This window comes from Saccopteryx leptura, chromosome 7 (assembly GCF_036850995.1).
Source record: "Saccopteryx leptura isolate mSacLep1 chromosome 7, mSacLep1_pri_phased_curated, whole genome shotgun sequence".
Taxonomy (NCBI): Eukaryota; Metazoa; Chordata; class Mammalia; order Chiroptera; family Emballonuridae; genus Saccopteryx; species Saccopteryx leptura.
In genome coordinates, this window is record NC_089509.1 from 13,030,896 (window position 1) to 13,057,940 (window position 27,045).

Genomic DNA, 27,045 nt, shown 5'->3' on the forward strand with positions numbered 1-27,045 from the left:
AAAATAAAAAGTTGAGAGATCTGTTTAGAGAGTTAAAGGGTTTATAAAAATGTGTGTGTATATAATCATAGCATAAAACTGTAAAGAATAAAATGGAGATAAAAAGGTTATAGGATGATATAAAGAAGAAGAAATATAATTAAGACCTTCAAGGAATCATGATCTAAATAATAGCACTAGTAGTATTAATGATTAGAATGTTTTTAAAAAGAAAAAATAATGAGAAAAAATGTAAATTTAGATGCTCTCAGAATATGCAGGTGAGTCAAGAAATCAAATTAATAAGAAACAAGATGACAGACTAAAATGGCAAAAAGTAGTCATCTTAAGAACTATAGATATTTTGGGGGAAAAGTCAGATAATTTTATTATCAAAGTGTCACTTCCAGCCAAATTCCAGGCACTGAATACCTTTGTCCTTTTTCTTTAAAACCGCCCTTTTAGATGGCATGGAATCAATAAATCTATAATCAGAAATTTTAATTATAGAAGGTCATAAAGCCACTAATATGTTAATATTACCATATTTCCCCATGTATAAAATATACCTTAATTTTGGGGCCCTAAATTTGAAAAAAAAAAGTATATTATATAAAGTTATTGAACTCAAGTTTTATTCACCATAAAATTCATACAACTCCTCATCACTGTCAAAACTCCCATCCATTAGCTTGTCCTCATCTGTGTCTGATGACGAATCACTGTCTTCAACAATGAGCGCAAAAACAAAACACAAAAAAATGGGAAATGCAAGTAAAAAAAACTATAACGGCTGCATAAGACGCACCTAGTTTTTAGACCTCAAATTTTTCAAAAAAAGGTGCATCTTTATATACATGGGAAAGTATGGTAATTTATATGAAATATAAGAATCACTTGTTAATTTTAAATATGGCTCTGTGCTTTTGTGATCTTGAGAAATACAACAGTCACCTTAGAATTCATTTCCTTTCATTCTAAAACAGGGCTTGTGATGATGACTGTGGATGGTGGCAGTTAATGGATGTGAATCCAGTTTAGCTCAATTAAGAAGAAAGAAAAGGTACCTAAAAGGTGGCAAGTACTGAACTGGGAATTACAGGATTAAAATTTTAAGAAAAGCAACATGGTTTCCTCTGGGACAGCTGTGTTAGGCTTGCTCCCAGGTTTACCGGCTGCAAACACTTTGCTTGATTAGTGCGTGAGCACATGGCAGAGGCATATGGGCATGGCCTAAAATATGTAAGGCTATGGGTGCTTCCCCTGGGCTGCAATTCTCCCAAATTTTTTCCCACCACCATGAGGTGTGGTTTTCCTTGCTCCATTGCCCTCACTGTGAATAGCAGATTTCCCCTTGTTTATTAGCTCTTTCCCTTTTGTTGTTTATTTGCTCACCTGTCTTTGTGAACCTTCAATTAAACAGGTATGGCCTTTAAAAAAAAAAAGGAAAAAATAAACAGGAATGGCCCGACCATTTCCAGCTCTGCAGTTCCTCTACCGTCTGCCCGAATGCAACGTGGACCTGCCTGGCCTCGGCCACCAGCATTCCAAGTTACAAATTATTCCTATTGTAAGAGTCTCCATGTTAGCATTTGTCTTTTATGTCACATCAAGAGGCAGGTAAATATGGACTTGAGCACCATCCATTGCCCTGATGGCATGCAAAACACCTCCAACAGTGCATTAGATTCTAGCACAATTTGTCCAGTTCCAAAGATTTGGTTTGCTCAAGTACACAGAGTGCCATGACACAAATGATTATTTCAGGGATCCCAACAGAACACATATTTTTACACCTAACTTGTTCCAACAATTGTAAAAAAAACAATTCTTAGCCTTCTTAGAAGTTTCTTGATACAGGAGTTTGCCCATCAGAAATCACACCAACTCTATTACAGTGTTGATCATAATAATTTAGTTTTTTTTAAACTTTAAACAAATTGAAGGATATCCTTGAAATAATGCCTTCTACTATATATAAACTGCTCACAAAAATTAGGGGATATTTTATAGCTTTGTATTCATTTTGAAATACCCCCTAATTTTTATAAGCAGCATATTTCCTCTAAGGCTACAAGGAAACACTTTAAAGTTTCTTTTGTCCAAACTGTGTCTATTTTCAAATTAAAATAAGTGTTGGCCTTTGCTAGTTGGCTCAGTGGATACAGCATCAGCCCAACATACAGAGGTCCTGGGTTTGATCCCTGGTCAGGGCACATATGAGAAGCGACCATCTGCTTTCCTTCTCCTCTCTCTTCCCCTTCTCTCTCTCTTCCCTTCTCGCAGCCAGTGGCTTGGTTGGTCTGAATGTTGGCCTCAGGTGCTGAGGATGGCTCGGTTGGTCACAACCATCAACCCCAAACCGGGGTTGCCAGGTGAGTCCTGGTTGGGTGCATGCAGGATTCTGTCTCTTTACCTCCCTTCCTCTCGCTTAAAAAAATAAAATTAGGGTTTATGGCACCAAAGTATTAATCAATTGGTTGAAGTTACTTTTTATTCAATTTACTGGGGTGACACTAGTTAACAAAATTATACAGGTTTTAGGTGCACAATTTTACAACACATCTTCTGTACACTGTATATTGTGTGTTCACACCCCAAGTCAAGTCTTGATCCATCACCATTTATCACCCCTATACCTTCCTCCACCTCTCCCCACCCAAATCTCCACAGTGTTGTCCATGTCCATCAGTAATTTTTTCTTTTTTCCTTTTTTTGCTCTATCCCTCCACCTCCCTCACCCAACCCTGCCACCTGACAGCTGTCACCCTACTCTCTAGGTACAAGTTTGTGCATTGCGTTGATGTGGGATGTATAAAGACAAAATGTAACACCCCAGCTCCAAGAAAACCTAGGTTAACAGTGTGGGGTCCAATATGGCTGAGCATAAGTTAGTTACTCCAGAGAGCTTTAAAAAAAAAATCAGGGGCAGCTGTGTTAGGCTTGCTAGCTGGTTTACCAGCTGCAAGCCCTTTGCCAGATTAGTGCGTGAGCACATGGCAGCGCCACATGAGTATGGCCTATATGAGGCTATGAGTGCTTGCGCTGGAGGGAGACAGGGAATTACAGATGCGCGGACTGCCTGCCCACCACTCTGAGGGGCATTGTGCTGACTGTGTGCCTGAGAGGTGGTTTTCCCTGCCTGTGTGCTTGTCCGCAGTTGTGAGACTTTATTAAAAACAGTGGCCCACCCCTTTCCGGCTCCGCAGTTCCTCGACCATCTGTCTGAACCCAGTGTGAACCTGCCCGGCCTCAGCCACCGGCATTACAAAAAAGCTACAAGAGTCATGGTTGAATTAGAGCAGAACTGGCATTTCTTCCAAAAATAAGGAATCTGTTTCTGGTACAGAAAGGAAAGTAGGTTTGGGGACACAACAAAAAGAAGAACAAAAACTAAATAGCAAATGTTTCATTCCCTGATTTTTACTGTCTTCCAATACATGCTTCAACTAGGCAAACTTTTCTGGAGTAATTTTAAAATCATTTTTGAAAAATGTTCTTTTTTCCCCCAGTTTTGATATATAATGAACAAATAAAACGTACTACATCTTTAAAGTCTATGACTTGATATTTTGATATACATATACATTGTGAAGTAATCACCACAAACTAACATCTTCATTACCTCGTATAGATACTATTTTCTTTGCTTTTTGTATGTCTGCCCTCTATCAAATTTCAAGTATAATGATACAATATTATTAACTATAGTCATGTTGTTGTCCAATAGACCCTGTGATGAGGAAACAGCTACTCTGAGTTCCTGCACAGGCATTTCACAGTGTGACAACCCTGCTCATACCCAGGGTCTGGACATTCAGGTAAGGACGTGAGCTTAGGATGCCTGCCACAAATTTCAGCTTTGCTTCTCCCAGGTCCTCTTTTAAAATAAGCACTTAGAATTGAGCCTATGAAGTTAATGACCTCCACCGAACCACCTTTTAAGTTACAGGTGCTTGTAATCCTGCTCACTAGTGACCTAAAACAGAGGATTAACAAGGATCTCTGGCTAGGCCCCTCCCTGTAAGATGCAGGATCTGTGTGTAATAAGTCTTGAGACTTTACTTCCTTAGTGTGAGTATCCTAAAACTGAGTCCTCAATCAAAGTGACCTCGAGTTCTCACTTCCCCATGGTGGGAGCACTGATGCTGTTGATTAGCGTGGGTGGCCTGTGCCTTCTCAGTCAGCAGCTCATCATCTGCACGTTCCTTATTTACGGTAATACACTGGCTATAGCCCCCAACATACAGCTCTCAAGGATTTATTTAACTTGCATAACTTAAACTTTGTAACCTTCATCCCTCTTCATTAAGTAACCAAGAAATCTTACTCCAGCTCTGCTTTTTACTCTCTAGGAAAATTACTAACCTTTGCAGGTCGAGTTTCTTCAGCTTTAAAGTAGAGATCATAAAAACAACTCATAGGATTGTAATGAAGGTTAAATAGCATTGTATCTTACAAGCAGTGAGCCCAGGGCCTGGCACACACTCCAGACCGAATAACTAGTGATCAGTGCTGTGGTGATGCTCAGGCTGGTGCTTGAGCAAAACTCGTACCGAGGATCATCTGATGACTCGCCCAAAGTCAAACGGTACAGGGAAATAAAAATCAATTCTCAATCAAGAAAGAAGTACAGAGACAAAAATTCATAATTGCTTTCAAAATTTTAGAGAACGTGTATCCCTTGTGATACTCACAATGATGTTAGAAGGAAGGAGAAAAATTATCTCCTCAGTCTAATGGATGAAGACAGACACTTGGAGAAGTCAGGTGACATGCCCACCGTGCCAACCAGTGACAGAACTAAAGATCTAATTTCTGGAGGCCTAACTCTTCCCTTGTCAGATACTCCGTCTGACACACAGAGCCTGCTTTTCCGCCTGGATACTGGGAAGACCATCAGGGCAACCCACCTCAGTGTTCCGAGCAGCATGTCACGTCCTCATCAGCCCAGAGGATTATGCAGTATTTCTGCTACACGGGCTGCAGTCACTTTTCTAGTGAAGAGATTTTATAATCTTTTTAATATTTTGATTACAGCGGAGTCTTGATGGCATTACACTCCAAGGAGTGCAATATAAAAATGTATTTTGTCATGGGTGGGATGTGGCGGGAGAAAAACTACACAATTAGTAAGACTGATAATGTCAGAAAACCAAAAAAGCACTCACACTCCTAGGAAAGAGGTGGGAAATATGCACACACAATTCACTGTGTGCAATTTTTCCACTTAAAAATTTAATATTATTAGAGACCAGGTAGGTGTAAGGTACCTGCTTTCAGAAGTTGCTGTGGGTGCATGGGAGTGATGGGTCAATAGCAGGGGTCCCTGCCCCGGAAAGGGGTGTCCGAGCTCATTCAAACTGGCATAGGAACCGAGAGCACAGAGGAGGAAACCACAGCGGTAGCAACTGAAAGTGCAAAACAGATCAGCTTGTACATTATTTTTCAGCAACTCTATATAGCCAGTCAAAATAAAGAGACAAGAGCTTCATGTCAGATAATGGAGGGGTTTCTTTTTTTGTGGAAATAAGAGGTAGAGAAATTTCTGTGAAAGCTGATAACACTAAGAACTGTTTTAGATCAATGTAGCAACAGGTCTCTACACAAAAGAACTATTAAAGCAGAAATTTAAGCAATACCCTTATGGTGACTTGGAAATTAAACAATAAAATAACAAAAGTAAAACTAAGAGGTCATTGTTTACAATCGTATATCAATTACGCAAATCCTATTAGTGTCCTTATCATGTTATCACCCGACCTCCCTGTAATATAAGCAGCAATGGAGAACACACAGATTTCTACGCTAGTCTAACCAAAAGTTGTAAAACTGCACTTGCCAGATATAACTTAATGCAGATGGGCAGACATATATCACCAATGACTTCCATTTAGTTAGTTCTATGTGATAAATCTAACCCCTTACTCACAGGACAGCCTTGCATATCCAATCATGTTTCTGATAACAACTCTAATTCCTTGCTTCTCTAGCTCTGACATCCTTCAACCATTTCTCAGGAATTTCTAGCACATAATTCTGTTTTACACACAGATGTAAAATAAATATTCCAAAAGATTATACAGAACCACAAAAGACCCTGAATAGCCTCAGCAAGCTTGAGATAAAAGAACAAAGTTCACAAAACTAGTATCAGGAATTATACTACCTGATATAGTGGTACCTTGAGATACAAGTTTAATTCATTCTGTAACCAAGCTCGTAAGTCAGTCAACTTGTATATCAAACAAATTTCTCACATTTAAAATAATTGAAATAGATTTAATCCATTCCAGCCCTGTGAAACAATCCCAAACCATCCTAAATTATGAAAAAAGATATGTTTTTAATTAAGAAACACACATGTATACTTTACCAATGCATAACAAAATATATGAAATAAAAGAAAAAAGTGTTATTCAGTACTGTATTCTTACCTTGGAGACAGACGAGTATGGCTAACGGAGGTGAATGGCGGAGGAGGAGGGAGGGAGGAAGGGATCCAGGCACTGTAGACACGTAAACTAAAACTGCACTTTCTTGACACTAAATGTAAACTAAAACTGCATTTTCTTTACTTTAAACAAAACTAAAACTGCACTTTATTTACTTAAAATAAAACCACAAAAACTTAATTGTAAAAAAATGTACTTTCTTAACTTTAAACTTAACCTAAGCTTAACATTATGTATTTTTCATTTAATCATCACCTGTTTTTGCCTTTTTGGCTGCACTTTCGGCACTTTCACTTGCAGGACTTTTGAATAAAAATCTATGCAAAGAGGTTTGCTTTTGCCTGCCTTTTAAAATGTTACAGAAATATGACAAACAAGTGTCATTAAAAAGTGCTGAAGCATGACCAGTTGAAACTTTTTCTGGGTGTTTCTTTTCAATGAAACTTGAAAGCTTCTGCCACATTGCCAGCATGTCTTTAATTTCACTTGTAGAAATCACTTCCTCAGACTCTACCTCCTCCTCACTACTAATCTCTGCAGAAGCTCCATATGTTGCATCATCTGTAGCTCCTTCAACTCCTCAGTTGAGAATCCCTCCTCATATTCCTCAATGAGCTCGTTTACGTCGCCCTCATCCACCTCCAGACCCATAGACTTTCCGAGGGACACAATGTCCTCCAAAGCTTCTACCTCGGTCTCAGTCTCCGGTTCAAATCCTTTGAAGTCCCTGTCTGCAACAACATCAGGCCATAACTTTTTCCATGCCAAGTTCAAGGTTCTTCTTGTAACCTCTTGCCATGCCAAGTCAATAATGCATAAACATATCACAATGTTGTAGTGATCTTTCCAAAACTCTCGAAGGGTTAGAATTGTATTCTCAGTCACCTCACAGCAGCGGCAGAACAAGTGCTTTGTGTAAGGCATTTTAAAGTTGGAAATGACCTGCTGATCTATAGGTTGCAAGACTGAAGTCGTGTTGGGTGGGAGGTAGAGGACTTTCATGAATTTGAACTCATCACTCATCGAGAAGATCATCTTCAAGACCAGGTGGGCGGGCTGGAGCATTATCAAGGATTAGTAATGCTCTCATCGGGAGTCTATTTTCTTGAAGATATTTCTTCACTGAAGGACCAAAGACAAGATTTACCCATTCAATAAAAAACTGCCAGATAACCCATGCCCTAGCATTGGCACGCCACATAACCTGCAGTTTTGCTTTAAAAATCTTGTAGGTCTTAAAGGCTCGAGAATTTTTGGAATGATACACTAGCAGTGGCTTTACTTTACAGTCACCGAAAGCATTTGCACACAATGCAAGGGTCAGACAGTCCTTCATGGGTTTATGACCTGGCAGCTTCTCTTCAGCGGTGATGAAAGTCCTCTGGGGCATTTTTTTCCCAAAACAATCCTGTTTCGTCACAGTTGAACACTTGTTGGAGAATGTAGCGTTCCTTTGCAATAAGCACAGCAAAACATGCGATGTACTCCTCAGCTGCCTTAACGTCAGCACTCACAGCTTCACCATGCCTCACCACCGAATGGATAACAGATCTCTTCTTAAAATTTTCAAACCAGCCGTAACTTGCCTTAAACGTATCTTCTGCTGCCTCTTTTGAGGTTGATGGTTCTTTCGTCTTCAAGTTGCCATAAATAATTCATGCCTTTTTGCATATTACATTACAGTCTCCATCACTATCTCCTGCCAGCTCTTTCTCTTTCACCCTCACCAGCAGAAGCTTCTCCATTTCTTCATGGACATTTGTCCTTAATTAGGACAGAACTGTAGTTCCTTTTGCTGGATTTGCACTTTTGATGGCATCCTTTTGTTTAAGGATGGTACAAATTGTAGATGTATTGCAGTCTACAGCCTTGCCAGTTCAATCACTCGTACACCACTCTCATGCTTTTTTATTATTTCTTGCTTTACTTTTATCGACATCATTTTCTTCTTCTTCTCACCACTGTCCTTTACACTCACTTTCTTCGGCCCCATGATAGCACACAAAAAAAGTTAGTAAAAAATGCAAAAATGATGCAAGAACGAGTACAGAGCACAAGATTCAACTTGATTCTGTGGGTAACACATGAGATAGAATGAGATGCTGGTGTTGTGCTGCCGATACTGGACCCGTGTGCCAATGTGGCAACTAGCAGCAGTTTCCCAAATCACGATTTGTATCTCGGAATTTCGCTCGGAACTCGAACAAAAATACGGACCAAGTTGCAGCTCATATCTTTTAAAAAAATTGTATGTTGGTCTGCTCGTATATCAAGGTACCACTGTATTAAATTATACTACAAGCCCAAGGCTATCATGAACAAAATAGTATAGTACTGGCACAGGAACAAGTACATAGATCAAGGTACAAAATAAAAAGCAAAGAAATATACCCACAACTTTATGGTCAATTAATATTTAACAAAGGTGGCCAAAACATACAATGGGATAAAGACAGTCTACTCAATAACCGATGTTAGGAAAATTGGGCAGGTAAATATAAAAAGTGAAAGTAGACTACTTTCTTGCACCATACACAAGAATAAATTGAAAATGGATAAAAGACTTAAATGGAAGTCATGAACCATAAAAATCCTAAAAGAAAACACAGGTAGTAAAATGTCAGACGTTTTCTATAGAAATATTTTTTTTTTTTGTATTTTTTTCTGAAGCTGGAAACGAGGAGAGACAGTCAGACAGACTCCCGCATGCGCCCGACTGGGATCCACCCAGCACGCCCACCAGGGGGCGATGCTCTGCCCCTCCGGGGCATCACTCTGCAGACCAGAGCCACTCTAGCGCCTGGGGCAGAGGCCAAGGAGCCATCCCCAGCGCCCGGGCCATCTTTGCTACAATGGAGCCTTGGCTGCGGGAGGGGAAGAGAGAGACAGAGAGGAAGGAGGAGGGGTGGAGAAGCAAATGGGCACTTCTCCTATGTGCCCTGGCCGGGAATCGAACCCGGGTCCCCCGCACGCCAGGCCGACGTTCTACTGCTGAGCCAAACAGCCAGGGCTATAGCAATATTTTTAAAAAAATATATTTCCTGCCTGACCAGGCAGTGGCACAGTGGATAGAGCGCCGGACTGGGATGCGGAAGACCCAGGTTCGAGACCCCAAGGTCACCAGCTTAAGCGCAGGCTCATCTGGTTTGAGCAAAAAAAAAAAAAAAAGCTCACCAGATTGAGCCCAAGGTTGCTGGCTCAAGCAAGGGGTTGCTCAGTCTGCTGAAGGCCTGCGATCAAGGCACATATGAGAAAGCAATCAATGAACAACTAAGATGTTGCAACGCACAGCGAAAAAACTACTGATTGATGCTTCTCATCTCTCCATTCCTCTCTGTCTGTCCCTGTCTATCCCTCTGACTCTCTCTCTGTCTCTGTAAAAAAAAAAAAAAAAAGCCCCAAAAATATATATTTCCTTGGGCAAGGGAAAGAAAGGAAAAAATATACAAATGAGACTACATCAAACTAAAATGCTTTTGCACAGCAAAAGAAACCATCAACAAAATCACAAGACAACCCACTAAATAGGAGTACTTATTTGACAATACATCTAATAAAGGGTTAATATCAAAATTTATAAAGAACTTATGTGTAGGAGTATGGGCTGCCAAAGTGGCCAGGCAGGTTCTAATTGGATTCAGGCAGATGGTAAAGGAACTGTGGAACCAGAAGATGGTGGGCCATTCCATTCGTTCGAGTCTTCTAAAAGCAGATGACCGCTTCCCTTTCACTCAGGGCGCCCAAAGCTCCAACCCCCTCTTGCTGTGCCAGACATACAGGCCCCACAAACCTCAGCAGGGCTCCCAAGTCCCTCTGCACTTTCCCTCTGCATTTTCTGCACTATGGACTCTGCACTCTGCAGCCAAAACCAGCTGGGGGGAAAATCCCTTCTCCAGCAAACAACAAACAATGGCCCCTCCCAAAAAGGAAGGCAATTCACAATTTACAATCTGCCGCCCTGAGGGCCAGCCCCTTCAGCCGTCTATAGACTATACACACATGGCACTGCCCCAATACAAGTGAGCAAACTTTTTGTTTACCCAACATTAATTTATAAAGAACTTATAAAACTCAACACCAAGAATACAAACCAATTAATAAGTGGGGAAAAGACCTGAATAGGCACTTTTTCAAAGAGGAAATACAGACTGCAAATAGATATATGAAAAAATGCTCATTACTAATCATTAGACAGGTGCAAATTAAAACCACAATGAGTTATCACCTCACACCTGGTGATCAACAAACAAGTCCTGGTGAGGATGTGGATAAAAGGGAAGCCTTATAAACTGTTGGTGGAAATGATGACTCATGCATTCAGTGTGGAGTTTCCTCAAAAAATTAAAAATAGCCTGACCAGGTGGTGGCGCAGTGGATAGAGCATTGGACTGGGATGCAGAGGACCCAGGTTCGAGACCCTGAGGTCACCAGCTTGAGCACGGGCTCATCTGGTTTGAGCAAGAGCCCACCAGCTTGAACCCAAGGTCGCTGGCTCCAGCAAGGGGTTACTCAGTCTGCTGAAGGCCTACAGTCAAGGCATGTATGAGAAAGCAATCAATGAACAACTAAGGTGTTGAAACACGCAATGAAAAACTAATGATTGATGCTTCTCATCTCTCTCCGTTCCTGTCTGTCTGTCTCTGTCTATCCTTCTCTCTAACTCACTCTCTGTCTCTGTAAAAAATAAATAAATAAAATTTAAAAAAAAAATTAAAAATAAAACTTCCTTTTTTGTTCTGGCAATCCCACTTCTGAAATATATTGTAAGAATTCCAAAACACTAATTCTAAAGAATATATGCACCCTTATGTTCATTGCAGCATTATTTACATTAGCCAAGATAGAGAAATAGCCCAAGAGTCCATCAGTGGACAAGTAGATAAAAAACCAGTAGTACATATACACAGTGGAATATTACGCAGCCAGAATAAAGAAGGAAATCTTCCCTTTCACAACAGCATGAATAGTCCTGGAGAGTATTTGCTAAGGGAAATAAACCAGTCAGAGAAAGATAAATACTATAAGATTTTACTTGTATGTAGAATTAAATGAACAAAATAAACTGACAGAAACAGAGGCATGGGTGCATGATAAACACATACAGCTGTCAGAGGGGAGAGAGTTGGGGGCTGGATGAAAGAAGGGGACTTAAATATATATATTCTGTCCAGGCTGTTTAACTCTGTGAAGAGTGTTGGACGTGCATAAAAGTTGCCATGTTTTATTTGAGAATCAGAATAGAGACATTGCTGAACTACCATCTATCTATGGTGACTTCCAACAACTAAATGAAGCTTCCAAATGAGCTTAACTTAGACATCTTCAAGAGAATTACATACTAAGGAAACCTGGTGAGACATCTCATGAGAATAAAGAAAAAGCTCACATGTGACATTTAGATACAATCTGTGATAATGAGGCCAAGGGTACACATTCTATTCATATAGTTCCCACTGTATTCCTGGCTATGTGAGGGACTTGTAAATAGGCCACATATCTAGTGATCACTGGGGAAATGTTCTGGGTTGGATAAGAGACATGAATAAGCCAAACGTATACCCTACTGGAAAAGCAGGCCACTGTACGCCATCTGCTGATGGGGCAAGTCAGTTTCTTTGGTAGTATGGTATATATAAAGACTGCAAGCCTCTGAGCACTTAGATTCTCTTTAATCCTGTTTAAACGGTTGTTTTTATGTAAAATTTTAAATACATATTATAGATCCTACGTTTTACCTAGAATATAGCAATAATAATTAAGCTTTGTTCCAGAATGTTTTCTCAAGATCAGGTTTATCAATAGTTAATAAAGTAACTGCTTTAAAAAAAAAAAGATTAAGGCCCTGGCCGGTTGGCTCAGTGGTAGAGCGTCGGCCTGGCGTGCAGAAGTCCCGGGTTCGATTCCCGGCCAGGGCACACAGGGGAGGTGCCCATCTGCTTCTCCACCCCTCCCCCTCTCCTTCCTCTCTGTCTATCTCTTCCCCTCCCGCAGCCGAGGCTCCATTGGAGCAAAGATGGCCCGGGCACGGGGGATGGCTCCTTGGCCTCTGCCCCAGGTGCTAGAGTGGCTCTGGTCGCAGCAGAGCGACGCCCTGGAGGGGCAGAGCGTCGCCCCCTGGTGGGCAGAGCGTCGCCCCCTGGTGGGCGTGCCAGGTGGATCCCGGTCGGGCGCATGCGGGAGTCTGTCTGACTGTCTCTCCCCTTTCTAGCTTCAGAAAAAAAAAAAAAGATTAAGACAATTAACTCCAAACATATAATTTTGGTATCCTGTGAAGTGTTAGAATGGAATGTGTTTCCTGGATAATGAAATGGCTTAATTTAGCATGCAGTTCACTGCTTAAATACCCATCCAGTCCTTTGGCATTTCAATATCAGAGTGTTAGTTATACACAGAAGTAAATGTTTTTTTAAATAACCCAGGCTAACCTGAGAAGGAAGATGAGGCCCATGACTTCTGCTTGCTTTCCAAAGTCAAAGACCACATGTTTCTATAGCTTGGCCAAAATCATGAATAAAACAGGATGTCATTCAGCATTTCAAATCTAATGACTCATATATTTTTCCAGAATCGTTGTACTTTTCTCCAACAAAAAAATAATTGTCAGCAAATAAAAAAATGACTTACAAAATTACTATAGCACATTAGGAGGATGCAAAATTGTTTAGACCTCTGTATGGCCAGCAGCCACAGCCACCATCACAGTCGCCTGGCCAACGCAAGTTCGCATTTGATTCGGACAGACAGTAATGAAACAACAGAGCTAAGAACTGGCGGGCCATTACCTTTAATCCTAGTTCACACCCAGCGGGCAATAAATACACACAGTGGAAAAACACTTCATTTTCCATTCAGGGCTCCCAAAGCCACTGACTCATCCAAGTATTCCTAGAATCAAAGGTTTCCACCTCACCAGCCTTATTCACCTCTGTTCCCCATCTCCTTCTCTCTGCACAAACTCTGCACAAACTGGCTTCTCCTTCAGCACTCCACCATCTTGGCTGCCTCTCCTCTGCAATGCTGATGGATCTGAGCGAGAGAACCCCCCCACACCCCTCTCTGCCTTATCTTACAGTGCAGAAATTATAGCCTTTAAGCCAATATACAAATAAGAAAGTGCCTGATACAGAGTCACTTATCTCATGCATAAATGAGATTCCTCATAAGAGTGCACCAACCCACATCATGCAACAGTCAAGGGTGTGGGGAAAAGCTTAGTTTTGAGAAGATCTTAGTATTAGAAGAATGTTGAATAGATCTTAGTATTAAAAGGGTGGGAAAGACTTAGTCTTAAAACTAAGCCTTAGGGCCTGACCTGTGGTGGCACAATGGATAAAGCCTCAACTGGAAACGCTGAGGTTGCAGGTTCAAAACCCTGGGCTTACCTGGTCAAGGCACAAATGGGAGTTGCTCTCCTCCCTATAATAATAAATAAAATCTTAAAAAACAAAACAAAAAACTAAGCCTTAGGCTATAAGGACCTTAGTAGCTTACAACATGTCCCCCACACCCAATGCAAAGTATAAGGGAGCAAACATATATATCATATATACAAACTTATTTGACCAACAACCTCCATTTGTTAGAACAATATTGCATAACAATATATCCTTTTTATAAGCCTTCTTTCCTATTTATCTGAAATAATCAAAGTGGGAGGCAACAACATGGCAAGTCCTCAATTTATAAACAGTTCAAATGAAAATATACAAATGAATTAATAAGTTGCAATCTTCTTTTCTCTATGTAAAGCCAGCAGCCAAGGCCAGGGCCACTATCACAGCAGCCCGGTCCATGCAGGTTCGCATTGGATTCGGACAGTCGGTAAAGAAACAACGGAGCCACAAACTGGTGGGCCATAGTCTTTTAATCCTAGCTTGCACCCGGCGGGCAAGTAAAAACACACACTGGGCTCCAAAACCCACTCACATTCAGTGTTCACAAAGCCACTGACTTATCCGAGTTTCCTAGAATCAAAGGTTTCTAGTTCACCAGCCTTATTCTCCTCAGTTCCCCATCTCCTTCCTTATCCCAGATACAAACTCTGCACAAACTGGCATCTCACTCAGCACTCCGCCATCTTGGCTGCTTCTCCTGGCCACATGGCCTCTTTCTGCTCTCTGCTCTGCTCTCTCTGCTCTCTCATGCTAATCATCCCAGGAACCAAGAGAGCAAGCTCCCGCTCTGTCCCCATTTTATAGTGTAGAAATCCAAACTCTTAATCCAATATACAAAATAGGGAAATCTCTAATACAAAGTCACTTCTCTGAGGCATGATTGGATTGTACCACCCCACATCAAAAAAGGGTAGGAAAGGCTTAATCCCAAAACCAAGCCCCAGGCTACAAGGATTCTGCCTGCCTTTAGCCCACCCCAACACACATTAACATCACCTGGGCAACGGCCTCCCCGTGGGCAGCTGGGCAGTGTAATCTTTAACAAAGTGAGCATAATACATTTTATCTGCCCAACACTCTATAATACCAACATTATGCAACCTGTCTCATCTCATGGCACACACTACTAAAATTCTGTGGCACACTAAAAATTATATTATATTTTTCCCAATCTGACAAAATAATTAGAAATGATTTTTATTTCATTCACACCAGATGGCTATTGTTGTGTTGGCTATTGTCATTTTTTTTTTTTTTTTCATCTGGAAATCTAAGGGGAAAGAGGTCAGTTTCCTAAATAGTCAGGTATTGCATGTTTTAAAAAAAAATTTGAGGCACACCAGACTGCCTGCCATGGCACATCGGTTGAAAATCTCTGCTTAATACGATCACCATGATACACACTCAACTTCCCACTGATTTCAACTGAAACTTGGATTATGACAAAACTACACAGAATTTCAGTGAAGTGCATTCATTCATTTATTCAAAAACAAACCTGAGTGCTGCTGATCCCAGGAAGTGTATCAATGCTAAGTAAACAGTATGATTTGGTCCCTGCCCTCCTGAGTTAACTTGCTTTCTTTTTATAGTTTCCATAAATTACCATTTCATTTGCAGGCATAAATGCACTTGATTAGAATATTAGAGAAGAATGGACTAGAAGAGAGATAATCAGTATTAGATAAAAGGCAAAAGAGCCTTTTATCTATCATAAAATAATCTACTGTAGGCCTTGAAAACAAGCAAAGATATTATGTCTAAATAAACTGAAGGTCAAAGATTAACAGCTTATTTGACCACTATGATTAGCATGGTCGGGCAAATCAGAATATTCACGGATGCAAACCTGCCTTTCTGTTCACAACACGTCTTCTGACTAGATGACCCAGTCACTTCCTCAGTTACCCTCCGTAAAGACAAACCGAAGTTCATGGAACTGCTAAGTGACTTTATTTTTGGTTGTTTCTTTCATAATCAAAATGTTTGTTTAAACTCTTTGAAAACAGTAAGATCAGAAACAAGCTAAAGAAAGCCGAGGCGCTTTCTTTGCCAGGGCAGAAAAAGACATGTTGTCATGTATTTCCATGTTGTTTCTAAGTCATTTTAACTTCACTAAGAGTCTTCCAAGTTTGTAGCACTTAAGATTCAAAAGAAAACCCACCAAGAAGAAAAAGAAACTAATTTGTTTACCCGAATTTGAAGCACATGCATATTAAGTCTCTCAAAATCTGTACTTCACACCAAAAAGAATACTCCAGAAAAACGACAAAGATGTAACAAGTTTAAAGTCACATGACTATTAATGATTATGAGAGAGATACTGAACAATCCATCTAATGTTTGGAGGATACTTCTATTGATGACCTGTCTTAGGAACTGGTTTCCACTCACATGAGCCAAGGTATTAATTTGATATATGGTATATGTAATCTTTAAAGAATAATGTCAATAAAATATTAACTACCAATACCATTATTTTCTTTATTTTTAATTATATAGAATTCAAAATAAATATGACATGTCAAATGGTGCACACATACCATTGATCCACTGAGCTTCTGGGTCATGGAGCACAAAGTCCTTCCTGAAGAGGTCTTCCAAAGACAGTCTGGTTTCCGAGGAATTTGAAAGTTCATCTAAAATAAAGTGAATCTTAGGTTAGATTGCTTCATGTTCACTTTTTTTTTTTTTTTAAGATTTTATTTTTATTTATTCGTTATAGAGAGGGCAGAGAGAGAGAGAAGAGGGGAGGAGCAGAAAGCATCAACTCCCATATGTGCCTTGACCAGGCAAGCCCAGGGTTTTGAACCGGCAACCTCAGTGTTTCCAGGTTGACACTTTATCCACTGTGCCACCAAAGGTCAGGCCATGTTCACTTTTAAAACAAATGAACCATAAAAGTTGAAAAATTTGCTTCAAAAATATGTTAACTAGATGACATTCTAAAGGGATCATTTAAACATGAGTTTTGGCATTTGAAGTCAGACTATTTCATAATCTTTTTCACTATATTAAATTATTTTTAACATTTAAATTGTCTTGATCTAGTACAAATTTAGTAGATCAATCCCTTGTAATACAGTGACATAAAATATGAAAACACTTAAAAATTCCCATTGTGCGTTGAGCTCCCAAGGGCATATTTTTCGCTGTTTAATCCTAATCTTTGCCAATGACTGTCCAGAATCACTTTGACATAATCTCTTTAATGGTAAATTTACACTATTGTAAATACCAAATATGGGAGTGTTGAGGACACAGAATATATATGATTAAGAAAACTTCCAATCTCAGAAAGAAACTCACCAAATGAACAGAATAGATTCCAAGATTCACCAAACAAATAGCAGCCAACAAATAAGTCTATTTAAGACCTTTAGAGGGGAGAGGTTTGGGTGGTGGAGGGATTGAGCAAAAAAGAAATAAAGGAGAAAAACTAATGGACAAGTTTAACAGTGTGGTATTTGCGAGGGTAGTGGGGTGGGGGCAGGTAAAGGAGGTTATGGGGGATAAATGGTGATGAACGAATACTTGATGGGGTTGGTGGACACACAATACAGTGTACACTATCTTAGATATGATATCTTTGAAATGTCAGAGTAAACCCTTTTCCCAGACTTCTCAGGGTACAATCTCCCACCAGAACATGAGAACACAGAGCCCCTCATGGTTACCTTATTCCCCACATACCATCTCTGCGGGCTGTAAATGTTAATCAACTCTCCTGTACCCACCACGTTAAAAAGTAGGTGGCTATACGTTTCACTTTTTATCCAATTCCAGAAATTCCCTGCTTTGCTTTCTCCTGCCTCCCAAATCTATCACCAATGGATTTCATGTAACCTCCTTAATGCCTTCCCCTTTGATTCTGATGTATAAATGGATGATAAAACTACCATTTTTCAGAGCATTTTCTCAATTCTTTGAGATTTTGCTTCCCAACAACTGTCATCAGTTTGGCTCAAATAAACTCATAAAAACTCAAAAAACAAAAATAGAGTGTACGGATGATATGTTGTAGAATTGCACACCCGATACCTGTATAATTCTGTTAAACAGTGTCATCCTAAAGTCAATAAAACAAAAAAAGAGTGAAATATAAAAATTCAAATAATGCAATGCCAAAATATTAATGAAAAGCACATATTCATTGTAAGGCCAGTAGTCGCAGCCAACATCACAGTGGCCTGGCCTGTGCGATTCGCATTTGATTCAGACAGATGGTAATGAAACAAAGGAGCCAAGAACTGGTGGGCCAACTAATCCTAGCTTGCACACGTCGGGCAAGAAATACACACAGTGGGAAAACACTTTGCTTTCCATTCAGGGCTCCCAAAGCCACTGACTCATCCGAGATTCCTAGAATCAAAGGTTTCTACCTCACCAGCCTTATTCACATTCTGTTCCCCATCTCCTTCTCTCTGCACAAACTCTGCACAAACTGGCTTCTCCTTTAGCACTCCACCATCTTGACTGCTACTCCTCTGCAATGCTAACAGCAGGAACTGAGAGAGCCAGAGCCCCTGGTCTGTCCCATTTTATAGTCTAGAAATCAAAACCTTTAAGCCAATATACAAATAAGGAAGTCTCTGATACAAAGTCACTTATCTGAGGCATAAATGGGATTCCTCATAAGAGTGCACCATCCCACATCATGCAACAGTCAAGGGTATGGGGAAAAGCTTAGTTTTGAAAAGATCTTAGTATTGAAAGAGTGGGAAAGGCTTAGTCTTAATACTAAGCCTTAGGTTATAACAAACCTCCTTGCTTACAGCCTGTCTCGCACACCCAATACAAACTATAAGTGAGCAAACATATAATATATATCATATTTACAAACTTATTTGACTGACATTTGTATTAGTCCCTTACATATAAACTAGGTGTATATTTTAAATTTCAAATCTAGGAGATGGAAGGACAGTACAATTTAAGTACCAAAATAAGGCTTAGCCAACACACTACTAGATAGCAAGAGGCTATGGACAAATTAGCAATATTTCATTTTCTTTAAAAAGTAATCGCATTGTTTATTTACTATATAAAATCATCTTTGTGACCTTTCATTTCTGACCTTCACTCTGGTTGAAAATAAAATGTCAAAAGTATATATTAACCTCATTAGATACTGGTTTTTAAAGGTCCAGCACTTCTCACAGCAAGCCTTTTGTTTCTTCCAGCTGAAAAGCTGGGTCAAAGAATCAATAACTCCAAATGCAACTTACTTTAACAAAAATCAACCATGTACTTGCCCCACACACACACACACAAACAAACAAACAAAAAAAACGGCTAAGGATCAAATAAAATATATTAGTTGTGGAAACAGTGCAAATTGTTGGAGTCCAAGCCTAGCAAGAGACCTTGTGATTATACATAGATTTGCAAAACAAAATGCTCCATTTCACAATCTGACACATGAACATCTGAACTTCCTATATTCATTGAACACTGGAACCCTTAATTTTCAAGGTATTAAGTATGGTAAAGTGCTGGAGATCCATCTCCGCCCTGCTCTTAGGGGTTCACACTTGCAAAGCATAAAAAACATGACAGACATCAGAATAAGGACATAGAGGGCTGGAGGAGTCCAGAGAGAGGAAAGGACCCGTTGTCAATCATTCACTGTTGAAGGACACCAGGGTTAACTTTTGTAGTTTTGAGGTTATTATGAATAAAACTGCTATGAACATTTTTTATAGATTTTTGTATACACATAAATTTTCCTTTCTTTGAGATAAAAACTACAGTACTCAAATGCTGGGTCCATGTCGCAAACCTGAGTGGCAAATAATTTAGCAGGTCTGTAAAGCCAGAAGCCAAGGCTAGGGCCACCATCAGAGCAGCCCAGCTGTTGGTCAAATAAGTTTGTAAATATGATATATATGTTTGCTCGCTTGTGACTTATATTGGGTGTGGGGGACAGGCTGTGAGCAGGCCAGGTCTTGTGGCCTGGGGTTTGGTTTTGGAACTGGGCTTTTCCCCACACCCTTGACTGATTGTATGATCTGGGTGGTGCACTCTCATGAGGAATCCAATTATGCCTCGGATAAGTGACTTTGTATCGGAGACTTCCTTGTTTGTGTATTGGATTAAGGGATTTTGGTTTTCTACACTATAAAGTGGGACAGACCAGGAGCTTGGACACACAGTTCCTGCTATCACAATTGCAGGGGCTTCCCTGATCCCTTGCCCTTCATGGGAAAAGCTGGTTTTCTGCTTTTCCCTTGTCTTCTTTTGTGGTTTGCCTGTCTTGGTGAGACACCAATAAATAGGATGGCCCCCCATCCTCTGACTCTGCCATTTCTTTATCGTCTGCCCGAATCCAATGGGAACCTGCATGTGAATGGCCACGATGGCAGCTTCTGGCCTTACACCAGCCCATGCAGGTTCGCATTGGATTCGGACAGTCGGTAAAGAAACAACGGAGCCAAAAACTGATGGGCTGTCATCTTTAATTCTAGCTTGCACACGACGGGCAAGTAAAAATACACACTGGGCTCCAAAACCCACTCACATTCAGTGCTCACAAAGCTACTGACTTATCCGAGTTGCCTAGAATCAAAGGTTTCTAGCTCACCAGACTTATTCACCTCTGTTCCCCAACTCCTTCCTTATCCCTGCACAAACTCTGTATAAACTGGCTTCTCACTCAACACTCCGCCATCTTGGCTGCTTCTCCTGGCCTCATGACGTCTTTCTTCTCTCTGCTCTGCTCCCTCTGCTCTCTCATGCTAATCATCCCAAGAACCAAGAGAGCAAACTCTCATTCTGCCCCCATTTTATATTGTAGCTTCACAATCTCTAATCCAATATACAAAATAGGGAAGTCTCTAATACAAAGTCACTTCTCTGAGGCATGATTGGATTGTACCACCCCACATCAAAAAGGGTGGGAAAGGCTTAATCCCAAAACCAAGCCCCAGGCTACAAGGATTCTCAACACACAGTAATATCACCTGGGCGACGGCCTCACGTGGGCAGCACCATTTTTAACAAAGTGAGCATAATACATTTTATCTGCCCAACAAGGTCTCAGTACCAAATGGTGGAGGACTGGAAAATAAACACAGAAATAAAAAGGATGGAAAGCAGAGGACCCATTGCACAGCTAATAGCTTGAAAGAGCAAGTCTTCACCCAGAACTGCTTTATCTATAGGGCAGAGCAAAGTCATTAGCAAAACAAAGAAAGTTTAGATACAAAGTCACATTTTTGAGGCAAACCAAGAATTCTCTCAAGTACAGAAAACCCTGCATAACATCTTAACTTTACAAAGGGTAAAAGAAAACTGCCTCCAGTCTTTTCAAGGGACATGGGGGATGGGACAAGTGGAAACACAGCTAACACAGAAGTGAGGAGAAGGGCATGTAAATTGCCTTTACCAACTTCAAGGAACAGTCAGAGGTTGTGGGGAAGAACTTAGTCTTTAGCAACCTAATCAAGCAAAATAGGGGGTGGGCAGCAAGGATCCTGTCAGCTTACTGCCAGTCCCTCACACCTCTGTCCCCCAAAATCTAAACCACAAGGACCCTGTCAGTTTGTAGTCTCCAAAAGACATATGGTAAGCACATGGCTAGTTTTGTAAGAAAATGTAATATGCTTTTCTAGAATAGTTGAACCATTTTCCATTCTCACCAGCAATACATAAGTAATCCAGTTTCACTTCATTCTTGCCATAATTTGGTGGATTTTTTAAAAATTTCTATAAAGCCAGTAGCCGCGGTCATCATCACAGTCAACTGGCCAATGCAGATTCGCGTTAGATTCAGACAGACTGTAATGAAACAATGGAGCCAAGAACTGGTGGGCCATTACCTTTAATCCTAGCTTGTACCCAGGGGGCAAGAAATACATACAGTGGGAAAACACTTCCCTTTCCATTCAGGGCTCCCAAAGCCACTGACTTATCCGTGTTTTCTAGAATCAAAGTTTCTACCTCACCAGCCTTATTCACATTCTGTTCCCCATCTCCTTCTCTCTGCACAAACTGGCTTCTCCTTTAGCACTCCGCCATCTTGGCTGCTTCTCCTCTCCTCCACGTGGCCTTTCTCTGCTCTCCTCCAGCATGGGCTACTCTGTCCCACTTTATACTATAGAAATCAAAACCTTTACTCGAGTGTTGGTCAAATAAGTTTGTAAATATGATATATATGTTTGCTTGCTTGTGATTTATATTGGGTGTGAGGGACAAGCTATAAGCAGGCCAGGTATTTGTAGCCTAAGGTTTAGTTTTAAGACTAAGCTTTTCCCCATACCCTTGACTGATCGCATGATCTGGGTGGTGCACTGTCATGAGGAATCCCATTATGCCTCAGATAAGTGACTTTTTATCAGAGACTTCCTTATTTGTATATTGGATTAAGGGTTTTTGGTTTTCTACACTATAAAGTGGGACAGACCAGGAGCTTGCACATACAGTTCCTGCTATCACAATTTCAGGGGCTTCCCTGATCCCTTGCCCTTCATGGGAAAAGCTGGTTTTCTGCTTTTCCCCTGTATTCTTTTGTGGTTTGCCTGTCGTGGTGAGACATCAATAAACAGGATGGCCCACCATCCTCTGACTCCGCCATTTCTTTACAGTCTGCCCGAATCCAATGGGAACCTGCATGTGAATAGCCATAATGGCAGCTCCTGGCCTTACATACAGTATACAAACAAAGAAGTCTCTGATACAAAGTCACTTATCTGAGTCATAATGGGATTCCACAAAAGGGTGGGAAAGGCTTAGTCTTAAAACTAAGCCTTAGGCAATAAAATAAATTATGCTCACTTTGTTAAAGATGGCACTGCCCACCTGGAAGCACATTGCCCCGGTGATAATATTACTTGCCCTTTGTTGGGCAGATAAAATATATTATGCTCACTTTGTTAAAGATGGTGCTGCTCACGTGAGGCCGTCGCTCAGGTGATATTAATGTGTGTTGAGAATCCTTGTAGCCTGGGGCTTGGTTTTGGGATTAAGCCTTTCCCACCCATTTTGATGTGGGGCGGTACAATCCAATCATGCCTCAGAGAAGTGACTTTGTATTAGAGACTTCCCTATTTTGTATATTGGATTAAGGGTTTGGATTTCTACACTATAAAATGGGGACGGAGCGGGAGCTTGAGCTCTTGGTTCCTGAAATTATCATTAGAGGAGAGAGCAGAGCAGAGAGCAGAAGGAGGCCACGTGAAGGAGGCCAGGAGAAGCTTTATGAGTGGGTCAGTAGCTTTATGAGTGGGTTTTGGAGCCCAGTTTGTGTTTTTACTTGCCCACCAGGTGCAAGCTAGGATTAAAGCTAATGGCCCACCAGTCTTGGCTCCGTTGTTTCATTACCATTTGTCCAAATGAAATGTGAACCTGCATGGGCCAGGCGGCTGTGATGTGGCTGTGGCTACTGGCTTTACAACGACCCTGCCTGCTTACAGCCTGTCTCCCACACCCAATGCAAAGTATAAGCGAGCAAACCTATACATCATATTTACAAACTTATTTGACCAACATTCCACCCCTTTTGCTCGCTTACAATCTAAAGCAGTTATTCCTGGACAAGGAAATGAGGCACATTACACAAATTACAACATGACAAATCATACAATTTCAACAATTACAAAGGTACATTTTACCAGTCTCTGAGCACTTTGCCAAAAGCGCAAAATGTCCTAGGCCTTCTTTCTAGCCATTTGAAAAGCTTCCAGGGGCAGGGGAGTGCTTCCAGCAAAGCAGCCCCCCACCCCCATCAGGGTATTTCACATTGTCCAAAATCCATAAGAACATCCAACAAAAGAGCCAGTGCCCATTCTGGTCATAGTCCAGGAATCAGTCCATGCACATGGGGCGTCAGCCACTCCCTCCCCCCCATCCCTGCCATCCTGGCAGGTCTTACACTGTCCCAAAGAGGAGCACATGGCAATGGCAGTCAGCATTTCCATCTCAGCTCCACAGAGCATGATGGTCTCCACCTTATGTCCCAAAATCGCAGACCTACCAGGGGTGTAAGTAGGTGCTCCTTGCTGCTGGGCTCTCACCTTCTGGAGACTGCGGATCACAACTCCAGATCGATTCTCCTCATTCTCCAAAGAGAAACTGAAAACATCAGCTCCTGCTGCCGGGCTCAAGCCCCAGGCCATCGCCGCCTTCTGCTCAGCAGGCCTTGCGGCCCCAGCTCCGGCCTCATCTCCAGCCTCCTGCCGCTGCTGGCTCTCCACAACATCCAGGGTGATCTGCAACTCATGAACCTGTGATTACTTCTTCAGCAGCTGTTCATTTTCAAGCAATTCTCACGACCTGGTCGGCCTCCTCCAGTGCTTGCTCCATCTTCAGGGTCAGCATCTCTTTCTCCCACATTTGCTCTAGCTCCTTCCACTACTTGGTTTGCAGGTCCGGGCAGCCTCTTCCACAGAGCTCTCAGTTTCCTCACACATGGCTGTTAAAGTCAGCCAGTCTACGGCCCCAAAAGGACAGCCATGGGGAACCATAACAGCAGCCAGTCCTCTACTCCACCGCTCAAAGGTGGTGGTGGCTACATACCAATCTCCGAATCCTGCCACAGACTATGCCAAATGTAAAACCAGTAGCCGCAGCCACCATCACAGCCGCCTGGCCCATGCAGGTTTGCATTAGATTCAGACAGTTGGTAGTGAAACAACGGTGCCAATAACTGGTGGGCTATTAGCTTTAATCCTAGCTTGCACCCAGCGTGCAAGAAATACACACAGTGGGAAAACACTTCCCTTTCCATTCAGGGCTCCCAAAGCCACTGACTTATCCATGTTTCTTAGAATCAAAGTTTCTACCTCACCAGCCTTATTCACCTCTGTTCCCCATCTCCTTCTCTTCGCAAAGACTCTGCACAAACTGGCTTCTCCTTCAGCACTCCGCCATCTTGGCTGCTCCTCCTCTCCTCCACGTGGCCTTTCTCTGCTCTCCTCCTGCATGGGCTCCTCTGCCCCATTTTATAGTGTAGAAATCAAAACCTTTAATCCAATATACAAACAAGGAAGTCTCTGATACAAAGTCACTTATCTGAGGCATAATGGGATTCCTCAAAAGGGTGGGAATAATGACCCTGCCTGCTTACAGCCTGACCCCCACACCCAATGCAAATTATAAGCGAGCAAACCTATATATCATATTTACAAACTTATTTGACCAACAATATCCATTACCCTAATAGTTAATTTTTTGTTTGTTTTTTTTTGTTAGGGAGATCTGGGGAGATAGTGAGGCAGACTCCTGCCTTATGCCCTGACTGGAATTCACCCTTTCACCCTACAACCCCATTTGGGGCTTATGCTCCTGTACTGAGCTATTTATAGTGCCTGATGCTGACACGCTTGAACTAACTGAGCTATCCTCAGTGCATGGGGCCACATGAAATAACTGAGCTACTGGCTGTGGAAGAAGAAGAGGGAGAGAAGAGGGAGAGGGAGAAAGAGAGGAAGAGTGGGAGAGGAAGGAGTAGTGGAGGGAGAGAAGCAAATGGTTGCATCTCTCACGTGCTCTGACAGGGGCTGAAACCTGGGACATCTGCACACCTGACTGATGCTCTATCCACCAAGTCACCAGCCAGGGCCAATAATCATCATTTACTCTGTTTATTTGTGGTCTGTATATCATCTTCAGTATAATGTCTATTCATGTCATTTGCCAGTTTTATAAATGGATTGTTTGTTTGTGTATCTGTTTGTTTACCAAGATTGGACTGTTCTTTATCCAAGATAGAAATAATTTATCATATATGGCAATTTAAAATTTCCTCAAAAACTCGACTTCATCTTTCCATCCTCTTAAAGAAGACTTCTGCAGAGAAAAAGATTTTAATATTGATGAGGTCTAGTTTATCAATTTTAATTTTATAAATCATGCTTTTGATGGCAAAAAAATAAAAGCTTCTAATTTATGTCCTGAAGATTTTATCCTATTATTTTTTTCTAAAAGTGTCAACTTTTATATTTTACATGTAAGTGCCTGATCAATTTTTTTATTTTTTATATATAGTGTGTTAATTATGGGTTCATATTTCTTTTATTGCCTAGTTGATACCCAATTGCTACAGCGTGTTGAAAAGCATTTATTTCGTGTTAGTGAATTATTTCATTAGCTTAAATGTAAAAAAAAATGTTGAATAATAATACTGATAGTCTTTTTCTTCCATTACAGCAATCATTTTTGCTACTTCATTATTTATTAAGTTTTATTCACAATTTTTGGAAAGATAACTTTATCATGTTTATGTAATTTGAGTCTTGTCACTTAGAATTCTTATTTGAAAGTATTAAGAAAAGATAATATAGAATTTTATAATTGATATTTTAAGAACAGTCTTAATGTGATTAGTCAGAAAACTTTTCATACAATTAAAATTATGTTTCTCAGTGTACCTCAGACTTATTAGCTGCCTATTTTACCCCAAATTGCCCATGAAAGGACACTGCTATAGTCCTTGAGCAGTGTCACAGCATTCACCAAAAAGTGGGGGTTTTAGTTTATTTTCTTCACGAAAATCACCTAGACCTCATCAATCTAAAATGCTAAATTTATCCTCCCATCATTTTTGCATACTATTTAGTATTAGTATTTTCGTATCAACCCCTATCACATTTTATTAAAAACATTTACAACTCAACCATAAATAGTCTGAAATTTCATTCCTGTTAGAGTCTAACTATTTGATACATTTTAATAATTTTTTCTATATTTTAACTCCAAGGCTATATTTATCAAATGAAGAATCCTGGATTATCACTCATTCATCCCAATTACTCACATTGAACACTGAGAAGGTAGCTCAGAAGAATTGGTGTTAGGTTGTAAAAAGTTTAAGAGATTATCCTTTATTTAAAGGTCCTTCCTGATAAATCTTCAGAGAAAGAAATTTTAAAATGAATATCTGTTCCTTAATATCAACAAAATATATCTTAACTATTTACCTAAGACCTTATTCTTTACTAGTAAGCTACTGAGTAACATCTCTAGTCATTTTGTAACTAAGTACCTGTCTGAAGTGTGTGTGAAAGCCTGAAAACTTAATATATATTAATAGTTGCTACTAAAAGGGAAAATATTTGTTAACCAAACAGGACCTGATGAAATTAATTATGGTTTTAATTATGAATAGTAGCACAATAATCCAATGAGACCCACAGTATAGCAATAATCACAAGTATTTCAAGAAATTGAAGCAGAGTAATTATTTGTGCAACAGTTACAAGGTACAGAATCGTACCTAA

At 40.6% G+C, this 27,045-nt stretch overlaps 1 protein-coding gene across 4 annotated transcripts in view; it reads right to left on the bottom strand.

Annotated features, from left to right (window-relative positions):
• Window positions 1–27,045, bottom strand: part of DPP10 (dipeptidyl peptidase like 10) — a 680,612-nt gene that overhangs the window by 480,726 nt on the left and 172,841 nt on the right. For all 4 annotated transcript variants that reach the window (XM_066345442.1, XM_066345444.1, XM_066345441.1 and 1 more), the window contains exon 3: window positions 16,372–16,467. In XM_066345442.1, coding sequence (XP_066201539.1) covers window positions 16,372–16,467 — 96 coding nt within the window. The remainder of the gene's footprint in view (window positions 1–16,371; window positions 16,468–27,045) is intronic.